Source organism: Bos indicus x Bos taurus, chromosome 4, assembly GCF_003369695.1.
Source record: "Bos indicus x Bos taurus breed Angus x Brahman F1 hybrid chromosome 4, Bos_hybrid_MaternalHap_v2.0, whole genome shotgun sequence".
Taxonomy (NCBI): Eukaryota; Metazoa; Chordata; class Mammalia; order Artiodactyla; family Bovidae; genus Bos; species Bos indicus x Bos taurus.
The window spans coordinates 56,385,259-56,397,686 of record NC_040079.1 but is presented as its reverse complement, the minus strand read 5'-3'; the positions used below and the strand labels follow the sequence as shown (position 1 = coordinate 56,397,686).

The window sequence follows — 12,428 nt, the reverse complement described above, 5'->3', positions numbered from 1 at the left end:
CTCAGTATTTCAATGAGAAAATCTAGAGGAAGAAGTAGCTGCACAGTTGCTAAATGGCTGAGCTTGTCCCTCCCACAGCAGCCACTGCAAATCAACCTTAATTTACTGCCTCAGCATTCACCCCCTTCTTGCTCTTTTGCAGGTTACTATAAAACTTTACTTCTCCAAAGCTCATGTGGCTGGACTTCATGAAATGTTCTTTTTTAAAAATCTCCCTATAATTTCCAATTTATATCTGGCTTCTCATTTGTTTCCCTTCTCAAATACTCTTTTCAGTTTAGCTGTATTTTAGATTGTTCCTCTGCTTCCTCAAACCTCCCCATTGAACGTGAATGTTGGATTTTTAGCCCTTTCATCTTACCACCACTCCCCAACCTTCAAACATCTTAAAATATATTTTCTAAAGAGAAGAAAAGGAAAAGAAATAAAAACCTTGATAATAGCCTACTTCTTGCATTTGCCTTCTTATACTGTTTCTTCCAGTTACAGACGGATGTTTCCTTGACCTTCTGTCCTAAATAGTACTGATACCATTTCTGCTGGAAATTCTTTGAAATTCACCTCCTCCATGTAGAATGCACTTCTTATCTGGCTCTGCAAATAAATCCCAAATCCAGTGTTCCCTGCCTCTGCCTTCACTACCATAGAGTTTCTCCAATGACAGAGTTTCAGTGATGTCTTCTAAGCTGAGGATACTAAAATCTACTTTTAAGCTTTAAGCTTTCCCTTCAACTCAAATCCCTCAGATCCAGCTATTAACATATCTCTTTTCTTGGATGCATCTTAGTCATCTCAAGCTCACTGTATTTGAAATGAAGCATATTATTCATAACAAAATCACAAACTTAATGATTTCCATCAATGCAATTAAAAAACTTGATGAAACTTCTATATTCTTCCCTATTTTTCATATTCCTCTCTCTCCTGTATACAACTATCAGATTAGTATGTCTAAAACACAGGGAGTTATTTTTGCTTTGTTTTTTAAACCACTTTTCAAAATGGAATAGAACACCGTCCTTTATAAATCACTTATATCTTAATCTATAACAGTTTCCTTCACCATTTGCTCAACCTCTTTTATCTAGCTTTTCAAGTTCTATATCAATTGATGCTTACTGATCTATCAAACTAAATTTCCAACCTGAAATTTAAGCAGTTTACTTAAAGACCCATATCTCCTTGCTTAAATTAACAACTCTATCTATAGTTTCTGCAACTGTCCTTTCTAAATATCTAAAATTCACACCTACTTTAAGATTTAGCTTCTTTATAAACAGCTCCACTGATTCATTCTAAAAACATAAGGTAGACCAAAGTTAGTTTCCTATTTTTGATACTAGACTACAGTCTGTGAAATGTCACCATTGGGGAAAGCTGGATGAAGAGTACCTGGGATTCTATGGAGAATTTTTGCATCTTCCTATGCTATGCTATGTTAAGTCACTTCAGTCGTGTCCAACTCCGTGTGACCCCACAGACGGCAGCCCACCAGACTCCCCCGTCCCTGGGATTCTCCAGGCAAGAACACTGGAGTGGGTTGCCATTGCATCTTCCTATGAGTCTGTAATTATTTCAAAATAAGAAGTTTAAAAAATAAATGATGGGCATCAACTATATATATACTAGGCATAAGTAGGATACTATATTCACACACACAAAAAAGAATAAAATATAAGTCCTTCATGCACTTAGCTATTATCTGGAGGCATTATGGACTGACTTGTGTCCTCCCCAAAATTCATAGGTTGAAGCCCTAGCCAGCCCCCCAATGTGGCTGTACTTGGAAATAGGGTCTTTAAAGAGGTAATTAAGGTTAAATGAGGTCATGAGAGTAAGGCTACTAGCGTCCTTGTAAGAGGAAGAAGACACACCAGGAGTGTGCACACAGAGAAGAAGGCCACGTGCAGGCACAGATGCACAAAGCAGACTGGAAAAGACAAGCCCAGGCGGGTCAGGAACAGTTTCTGATAGCAAAAGAGAAGTTAAGAAATGAGAATGTTCTAAGAAGGGAATGGTCTTATTGAAAAAGCCTTCAGAGCAGACTGAGGCTTATAGGCAAAGTGTTCACCTAATTTAGTAATTATGAAGTCACTTGTGAAAAGGGTAGAAAATTGCTCAGAGATCAATAATTTGCAGGATTTGGCTTATTTTCAGAGATGAGATGTAGAGGTAGGAAGGAAGCAGAATCCACAAACAAGCTGCACAAAGTCCTGAAGAACCTGTATCTGTTTATCACAACTGAAATATAAACAAGCCCCATAAACACAGGTCATCGCCCTTGAATACTGTAAAAGTCGTTAATTTTCCTGATTTACGAAATTGACCATTTTTTCCTTACTACCATTTCTGATACTACAGTCATTTTACTGTTGGCATTTTTACCACAGTCTCTTTTTATAAAAGTTATATATGTTATTTGTAGGAAAATGTACACCTTATATGGAAGAGAACTAGTAGGAGGATGCTCAGACACCACCCGTGACTGCACCATCCAGGGTAGTTATCCTTAACACACACCTCAGTTCACATGCTTCTGGACCAGATCTTAAGAAGTAGATAGCTGAAACTCTGTCTTTTGCTATCTGCCTTTGCTGACTTCACTTAGAAAGGCCTATCTTGCCTCCATATCTATGTATCTACCTCTATTTTGTTCTGTTCGGGCAGTTTCATTTTTTTTACATTTAAATCTCCTACCCATCTGAAATGTATTGTGGCACATGTTATGGCCTAGGGAATCTACTTTTCCTCCAAATGGTCGGTCTGCTCCCAGCGACATTTTTCAATTAATTCACCGAGTCCTTTCTGCATTGCTTTGAAATGCCACATCAGCACATGAGATCAGAATTTAGGCTAGCACATTCTAAATTCTTACATAGTTGGGGGGAGGGGGATTCTCCTATGTTCTAATTATCTTAATTGTAGTAATAAAAAACAAAAGCATAATACAAAGATAGTCACTCAAAAACTGGCCACTTATAAAACTAGTCTCTACTCAAGTTTCTTTCCACATTCAACACTATATGAATCCCCACCTGCCATCAACTTCTTATATTGGTTCATCTTTCAGTGACTGTTGGAAATTGTTACAAATACAGCATAAATGGGTTGCAGAGGGAAATTACAAATCTTGCAGATGATGCAAAATGCAATGCAAATTAGGTGTTATTAGAGAACCACTTGTACCACATGCATGGACAGTACCCAGGGAAAATCTGGCAATTGGTCCAGTTAACAATGAAGTGAAGAAAACTGGTTAGAATAATGACGAGATAAATATTTCTGAAGAAAATCGTTTGCATAAAAATGATAGGCCCCTAGGAAAATGGATAACTCGTTGGAATGTGTTTTCTTAAAAATGGCCTTCTTTGTAAAGGTGCTGCTGCTGCAAAGTCACTTCAGTTGTGTCCGACTCTGTGCGACCCCATAGACGGCAGCCCACCAGGCTCCCCTGTCCCTGGGATTCTCCAGGCAAGAACACTGGAGTGGGTTGCCATTTCCTTCTCCAATGTGTGAAAGTGAAAAATGAAAGTGAAGTCGCTCAGTCGTGTCCGACTCTTAGCGACCCCATGGACTGCAGCCCACCAGGCGCCTCCGTCCATGGGATTTTCCAGGCAAGAGTACTAGAGTGGGGTGCTATTGCCTTCTCCTGTAAAGGTGCTAGTTAGGTCAAATTTGAGTGTCCGTCATCATACCAGAAACAGAACAAAACAAACACCTCACGAAATTCCTTCATAGCTGTCTCTGCTGCTGCTGCTGCTAAGTCGCTTCAGTCGTGTCCAACTCTGTGCGACCCCAGAGACGACAGCCCACCAGGCTCCCCCGTCCCTGGGATTCTCCAGGCAAGAACACTGGAGTGGGTTGCCATTTCCTCCTCCAGTGCATGAAAGTGAAAAGTGAAAGTGAAGTCGCTCAGTCGTGTCTGACTATTCTCGACCCCATGGACTGCAGCCTACCAGGCTCCTCCGTCCATGGGATTTTCCAGGCAAGAGTACTGGAGTGGGGTGCCATTGCCTTCTCCAATAGCTGTCTCTAAGAACTGCTATAACATAACAGACATCACATAAATTTTGGCAAATATATGATAAACTTACTGTTGATTTTAATTTTACTATTTTTCAAACAAATCTTTTGTTTTCCCAATGACAACAATGAAATGGCTCCAGTTTCAGGTGGTCTTTTCCTGATTCCAATTAGTCTCGAACCTTCCATAATCAATCTAGCAATGTAAGGTAAACCTCAGCCCTAAGCACCTGCAAGGATGAAGCAAACATGCATGAGAAAGTCAGCTAGACCACTAAAGGCATTCACATCCAGATTTTTGTAAAAACACTACCCTGGTGGCCCCACGGAACTCTTGTTCTAAGGGTAGAATTCGTATCACTGAGATTAAGAAAAATACATGTAATTAAAGTGCAATATTCCCCAGCATAAAGATGTGAGTAGTAGAGGTAAGAAGAGAAATATAAGTTTGAAGGTTCTGTAATAAAAAGAATATCCAGTAAAGGTTAGGTTATATGCTGATGGAGAATCTGAAGGTTGATAAAGGCAAGCAGGAGAAATGTGAGGCAACAAAGTCCTTAAGGTAATCCCCAGTGTGGAAGATTTTCAAATTCTGGGCGCCAGGGAGGATGTTGTCATCATGGCCTTTACTGCACCAAAGAAAGGGCACATACAAGGTGCCAGGCTCATAAAGTCAGGAGGCTAGAAAAGACCAAGGGTTTTTTATTCTGAGATGTTTATTCATCTGCCATTTAATAGGGAACATGGTAAAATTACACACACTCCTGCCTTTTAACACCAACCACTAAGTCACTTCATCTTTCTAGGGCCTTCGTTACCCCAGCTGTTAGGTGAAAGAGGCAAACCAGATGATTTCTGAGTTCCCGCCCAACCATTCAAAAGAAGATAGTGTCTGTGAAAAATGTGTGTGTGTCCATGTGTTCGGTCATCCACTCTTTTCTAGTATGCCACTTAACCTTCATATATTCTGAGACAACTACGACAGCCAAACGAATATCATAAATTGCGTAATTACTGGTTTGAAGCAGAAATAACTCACAGTACTTCTTATTATGTCTGTAATAATGGTACCAAGTCACCTACCAAGATAATAAAAATTAAGAACATAGCAAATACAAGGTAAACCTTTATTATATCCCTCATAGCAAAGAAAAGAGATTGTGTCAAACAGTTTCTGCCCTTTTCTTCCTACAGTGCGACACCAATTTAAGTGAAAAGAGGGCCAGATTGAGAACAGTTTACCCAGAAGGAGGCTCTGGCTAGAAATCTATTTGTACTGTTGTGGTTTGTGTGGTCTAGTGGGAAGCACAATGGGCTAGAAGATTTCGAATCTAGACTAACCCTTCCGGTAACCATGTGACTCTGGGCAAGATATTTAGCTTTCCCGAACTCCATTGCTATTTGTAAAACAGCAATAATTGCACATGTTTCTTCTACCTCAAAAACATACCAAGTGCAGAAATTAGTGTGTGAAAAACTTGAGCTCCAAGGAGGAAAAGTATTATAGTCAATAATGAAGCATGGTAATCACAAAGAGAACTGATTTAACAATTTTTTAAAAGTCACTATCATGATTGGATCACAGCAGGTGGGAGGGAGAGTCACTCAACTAAAGCCAAACACTATTAAGTGAAAGCAAGCAATTGTGAGCACGACAAACATGCACAGCTTCAGTCACCCCAACGGGATGAGCTCAGTTAGACTGCGGTGACAGGCACACACCTGGCTTACAGACTCCTGGTTTGCAAACAAACACATTTTCTACTTTCCTTCATTCTGTTCCTACCTTCCCTCTCTTCCTCCTTTCCTCACCATCTTCCTTCCAACAGTTAGAAATTTTACATCAAGGGTTTCTATGGACACAGCCCTGAAGTCGCCTCCAAATCTAGTTATTTAAACAAATGACTATAGTTCTATATTCAATAAATGTGGCATCCTAACAGTGGACAGCAATGGGTGAATAGAGGCCAAAGGACTAGTTAGGTGGATGTTAACAAGGGCAAGATGAAGAAGACCTAAATTCAGATAAACTATTTTATCTGAAGGCAATATAGAAGGCAATTCTATTCTGAAACACCATATTAGAAATATGGTTTTGGAATAAAAGGTTCTGTCTGTGTATAATTAAGGTAAAAAATATTTCAAATCATAGACTATAGAATGCTATGGTCCCATGCCAGTCATTCTCTTCACCCAAATTTAGAAGATGAATTATACATACATCTACACAATGGCAGTAATTATAGTTTGAGTTTCTGAGTGTATCTCTGTTCCGAGAATTGTGCTAGGTACTTTATAAACATATAAGGCCCTGGAAACAAGGAAGGCACTGTTATACGCACTTTGAAAGGAGAGACTAGACTCTGAAAAGTTAAGTAACATATTCAAGTCATATGAGCAGTAAGGCATAAAGACAGGACCCAAACACTGGTCTGTCTGCCTCCAGAGCCTGTGCTTATTAGATTATGCTATGCTGTCTCCATGTTTATCTTTTTAAAGTTTTCACTTGCATTCCTTTTTACTTCTAGGAATGCTGGTTGAGGGGGAAAGGAAACAAGAGGAAGAGCATCAGCATAGGGAGGTAGGTGTACAAAAGGCATATAAAGAAGAAGATGAAAAAAATCCACGTCGCTTCCCATACTATGGTCCCTGCTTGAGGAGGAAATAGTTGCTATAGCTGCTTCATTTAATAAATTCATTTACTCTGTGCTCCTTGCTGCTGCCATAAAGAGAGACACTAAGAAGATGGAAGCAGGACTTGGGAGCTGCTGCCTCCTAAGGACCAAAATGCAGAGTCCTTGACAGCTCAGCCCCTCTGACAGTGGGAATACTGACCTGGATGCCCATGGCCATTACTGACTGCCCAGGTAGGGGCAACCTGGATCTCTCAACCTGGCACACAGTGGCCTCAGCCCTGAAGCCTGCTCATATTGCCTGATCTCCAGTTTTTTCTTTGTCTCTTCCCCCCTATTCTGGTGACCACAATCCAAACAAACGGCAGCAGGGATGGGACTCATCTGGATTATATTAGCCGCTTGTATTATGCTATTTACATTTATGAAATATGGTATCGCGAGATCACATTTAGTAAAATTTTCCTTAAAAATGGTTTTATTCTCTAATCCACTTTTTATTGGTTAGTAGCAAAACAAAGTGGATCATATATTTAAAAGCAGGGGGAAGAAAAAAGACATACCATTCTAGAAATGTTTAACAAGCAAATACCCCAAGATTATTTATCCAAGTGATTACCCTGGGATATCTGAAGGGAAACGTGCAAGCAATTTTCTTGGCTATCATCACTTTGCTATGAAATGTAACCCCCTAAAACAGCCACAATAAAAGGCGCACCCCTTTAATTTGGCCAAAGTCTTAATACAATTGTGTTTGGGGAGCATGAATGGAGTTCTTACCTGGCATGACCATGGTCTGCGGAGCTGCTGCATCAGTACTTAGGCAGAGACGTCCACCTTTGGCTAATCGATCACAAAGCAAGGTGATGTGCTTCTTCAGTTGGCTTGTGTCTTTGGGTATGCCCAGCTGGCTGTTGAGGTTCAAAGCCTGTTCCTTGGAACTCTTCGATAGGCAGGTCTTTAAGAGGTGAGAAAGAGCAGCATCCACCGTTTCTTCCCAGCCCTGGATGCAAAAGCCAATTTGGAATTTATGCAAAGATGACAAATGAGCAAAGTAAGCACTTTACCATTAACCAGGTTATAAGATTATGAGTGTTTAGGTCCCAGTGCTGGGAACTTGTTAAGAGCTTGGTGTCTGGTAGTCTAGACCAGTCTGGTTTTAAATTCTAGCTCTGTCTGCTGTTTGAGCATGTTACTAAATTCCCCTTAGCCTCATCCTTATGTACAAATGAGGCTACTAATAATCTGTACCTCCAAGGGTTCAGTTCAGTTCAGTTCAGTTCATTCACTCAGTCACGTCCAACTCTTTGCAACCCCATGAATCACAGCACGCCAGGCTTCCCTGTCCATCACCAACTCCCAGAGTTCACTCAGACTCACATCCATCGAGTCAGTGATGCCATCCATCCATCTCATCCTCTGTCGTCCCCTTCTCCTCCTGCCCCCAATCCCTCCCAGCATCAGAGTCTTTTCCAATCAGTCAACTCTTCGCATCAGGTGGCCAAAGTACTGGAGTTTCAGCTTTAGCATCATTCCTTCCAAGGAACACCCAGGGCTGATCTCCTTTAGAATGGACTGGTTGGATCTCCTTGCAGTCCAAGGGACTCTCAAGAGTCTTCTCCAACACCACAGTTCAAAAGCATCTATTCTTGGGAGTGATTAAATGAGATGGTACACGAGTAGCTTTTAGCCCCGCACCACACATGGTAATCATCATTATCTCAGGTATTGCCATGTTTGATGATCCAGAGGCAAAGCCTAGGATTATAATTCATTTTGCTGCTGAAGGAGAACCAGCCAAGACAGGAAGAGACTGGGGGAAACTGGAAGGGAGAGAAAACCCTGGTGTGTCTCTCAGGATTGGTTCCATAGTCTTGAAGCTGCAGGCAGAAACTAGAGGAGCTTTGTCAAGAGGGACTTTGGGAGGTACAAGCCTATCCAGTCCCACTTCCCTGTTAAGGTGACAAAAAGTGACACAGAATGAGGCAGTGAGCCGTTTATCCATTTTGGCTGGTGACAGTGTGGCTGTGATACAGTGAAGACTGTGAGGAGGGCAGGGCCACCTCAGTACCCTACAGGCTGGAATTCTAGGGCTATCAATGGCAGACAGGGACCGCGGTGCCATCACAAAGGACTGGCACAAGGAGGCACCACAGTCAGGTGGGTTCAGATAACGACAAGTGAGGAGCCTTGAACAGATAACAACAGGTAAGGAGGCTTGAAGGAGAAAGGCAGCTTATGCTCTCCCATTGGACATGCCCAGAGATAACTGGGTGTGATTTTCAGGGGTTCCAGAGGTCCTAAGCATCAAAAATGAGTGAAATCTGGGTATTACTACCAATGATTGCATTGGTATCCAGTGGCCAGTGAGACCTAGGGCACCACAGACTTGACAAAGTGAAATTACAAAGGATGACAGTGAATGACTACCCTCATAGAATTCTGCAGAATAGTCCAAGGCCTCACCTAAGGGATGGGAAACCTGAGACTCAGAGAGGAGTCCCTGGATGAATTGACTGTTGGTAAATCACTGCAGATGGTGACTGCAGCCATGAAATTAAAAGACGCTTACTCCTTGGAAGGAAAGTTATGACCAACCTAGATAGCATATTGAAAAGCAGAGACATTACTTTACCAACAAAGGTCCGTCTAGTCAAGGCTATGGTTTTTCCAGTGGTCATGTATGGATGTGAGAGTTGGACTGTGAAGAAGGCTGAGCGCTGAAGAATTGATGCTTTTGAACTGTGGTGCTGGAGAAGACTCTTGAGAGCCCCTTGAGTTGCAAGAAGACCCAACCAGTCCATTCTAAAGGAGATCAGTCCTGGGTGTTCTTTGGAAGGAATGATGCTAAAGCTGTAACTTTCAAGTAGACAACCTCTCTGTTAGGCAGATAGTTGGCAAATCTCATTTGTTTTTTCCTCATATGTGTTTGGTATTGATTTTTGGGCTCCATAGACTCTAGGAGACGCAGTCTGGGCTCTGTTAAGTTTAAATTGAAGGGGGAGGGAAACCCCCTCATCTCCCTGTGGCTGAATAAGGTAGACATAACGTAACACTTTAGCAACTCTCCAAAGGAATCTCCTTTGACCACAACCCTCTCATAACACTGAGGTACAAAACCAATTTTGTAAATCCTTGCATGGAAAAAACTAACTGAATCACATTATCACTATCACATCCTTAAGAGAGTCACAACATTATTTGTATATAATGTATGTTTGTTGGAGAGAAAGAGTAAGAGATTAAAATTTCATGTGAAATCTTAAATTCTGACTTTGAGGGGATATGATCTTGCAGATCTTTCAGGGTGGAACTATTCTGATGTGAACTCCTGCTGTTATAATGGGATGAAAAAACATCAGTGGTCTGATAGTTGTTACAAATTTCAAAGTGTATGTAAAAACTCTGTGAGGATTAAAATATATCTTTGCACACCTGAAAAAAAAAAAAAAGGCTGAAACTCCAATACTTTGACCGCCTGATGCGAAGAGTTGACTCATTGGAAAAGACTCTGATGCTGGGAGGGATTGGGGGCAGGAGGAGAAGGGGACGACAGAGGATGAGATGGCTGGATGGCATCACCGACTCGATGGACAAGAGTTTGGGTGAACTCTGGGAGTTGGTGATGGACAGGGTGGTCTGGCGTGCTGCAATTCATGGGGTCGCAAAGAGTTGGACACAGCTGAGTGACTGAACTGAACTGCTCCATCCTCAACTTTATCAGCTAAGCCACCTTTCAAACATGCAAATTGGAATACATGATTCCTAAACTTCAACTCCTAAAGCCAAATGCTCAGTTTAGCACACAAAGCACTTTCTGCTCCACCTCCTGCTCCATTTTATTCTCTCCCTGTCCACCTGCACCCACACTCTCACCTTGGCCTCTCCAAAAGCTTGATCCTCCTGTTGCAATGCCTAATCACCATTCTTTCTTGCCAACTCCTACTTACAACTCAGCTCAGGCACTGCCATCTAAACATCACATGTGTGGGGCCCTCTCTGGGACTCTGAGACCAGACTCACCCAGTTCATCACCCTGGGAGCACTCCTCACCCTATGCCGTGGCCACTGTCAGCATTCTGGTTTCTCCAGTGCCTGGAGATGTCCGCACCCCTAGCACTATGCTTGGTCAAGAAATGTGTCTGCTGGACAGAGACAGAGAGAGATAGTGAGAGATGGTGAACTAGGATCGCAGATTTGGGAGGACTCTGGAGATCTTTAGTCCAGTCTCATGGGATGCTTCCTGCTGAATAAAACAGAAACCATGTGCCTAGGTATGGCTGTCCCCAAGATACAAAATTATCACTTTTTGAGACAGTTTACTCCTTTAAGGGACACGTGAAACCAGCAGAAAGTTATTGCTAAAGCTGAGCTAAAATCTGCCCCATTGGCCCTTATTCTACCCTCCAGAGCCATGCAGGATAAATCTAACCTCTCTTCTACATGACAACCCTTTATATCTAAGAAGACAGCAATTCAGTACCCTCTCTTCCAGAATAAACATCCCCAGTTCCTCCAGCTCTTCCTTATATAAACATGGTTTCAAGTTTTCTCTCCATCCTGACCACTTGTCTTTGAATGAGCTCCAATTTTAAACACTTAAACATTTATACAGCTAACTAGGGAACCCCAAACTGACCCTAAGACAGCAGGCAGGGGATGGGGATTCAGGGTTGGTAGAGTCACGCCCCACCCCACTGTTTACTGGGAATTCTCCCTGCCAACCAGGCCTCCGGTTGCCTCTGCTTTCTTGGCAGCCACACCACACTCTTGATTCACACAAGCAAACACAATTAAGCCCCAGGCCTTTCTCACACTCGCCACATATCTTCCTTTTAGGCTTAAGCAGTTCGTTCTTTAGACCAAAGTGCAGAATCTCTATATATCCACTAAAGAACTTCCCATTGATTGCCAACATAAGGATTTTTCACTCTATTGATCCATTATAGATGCCACCAGGCAAATAAGGAAACACATTAATTATTTTTAAATGAGATGTCAAAGGCTATAACAAAAACTTCCTACTCCAAACCACTAAAGAATAATAAAACACCAGTTGCTACAAAGAAATCTCTATACAACTATCAAAATCTAAATCAGATCAATATTTAAAATTGAATTTGTATTCCAATAATAATGGGGATGAAAATTAAGACAAAATAGTAACCCAAATGTCATTGTAGAGGACACATTTCCAAGTTGTTTTTGATACCATCAATGATGACCTCTGGAGTATAAGAAGGAAAGATCCTTTGTATATAATTTGGCATTTATGTACTCTGTGGTCATTTCAGCATTAAAACAGTTCCTACTATTTTATAGACTATTCATCTAAGCTAACTATTATTTTCATAAGTAGGTTATAGTAGCATATTAGATAATTTAAGTAGATATGGCATTTAGTTAATACAGAAGTACTACAGAATTTCCTTTTCTACTGCCAACTTGCAGATCAAGTCAAAAACCATGTCATGGTTAGGTATTTGGCATGGATATTTCTTTAATATAATGAGGCATGATGCCAAAACTTCAAAAAGATTGCTACTGAAATACAGGGTTATTATTTGGAGAGCTCAAATTGCTACATAAACTCAAATATAATAATAAAAAGGAATGTTTATGAGACAAAAGAAGAGCTTTAAAAATGCAATGTGATAATATACTGATCAAACACATAGCCTACTTACCTGATAAAACGTGAAACAAAACCATGTGGAAATCTAGAATCTCAAGGACAAAAAGTTTAAAGGTAAGCTGTTTTAACCACCTTTT

The 12,428-nt window shown here is 41.2% G+C and overlaps 1 protein-coding gene across 2 annotated transcripts in view; it reads right to left on the bottom strand.

Moving 5' to 3' along the window:
- Positions 1-12,428, bottom strand: part of BBS9 (Bardet-Biedl syndrome 9) — a 481,201-nt gene that overhangs the window by 58,464 nt on the left and 410,309 nt on the right. For both annotated transcript variants that reach the window (XM_027539506.1, XM_027539507.1), the window contains one exon: positions 7,437-7,659. In XM_027539506.1, coding sequence (XP_027395307.1) covers positions 7,437-7,659 — 223 coding nt within the window. The remainder of the gene's footprint in view (positions 1-7,436; positions 7,660-12,428) is intronic.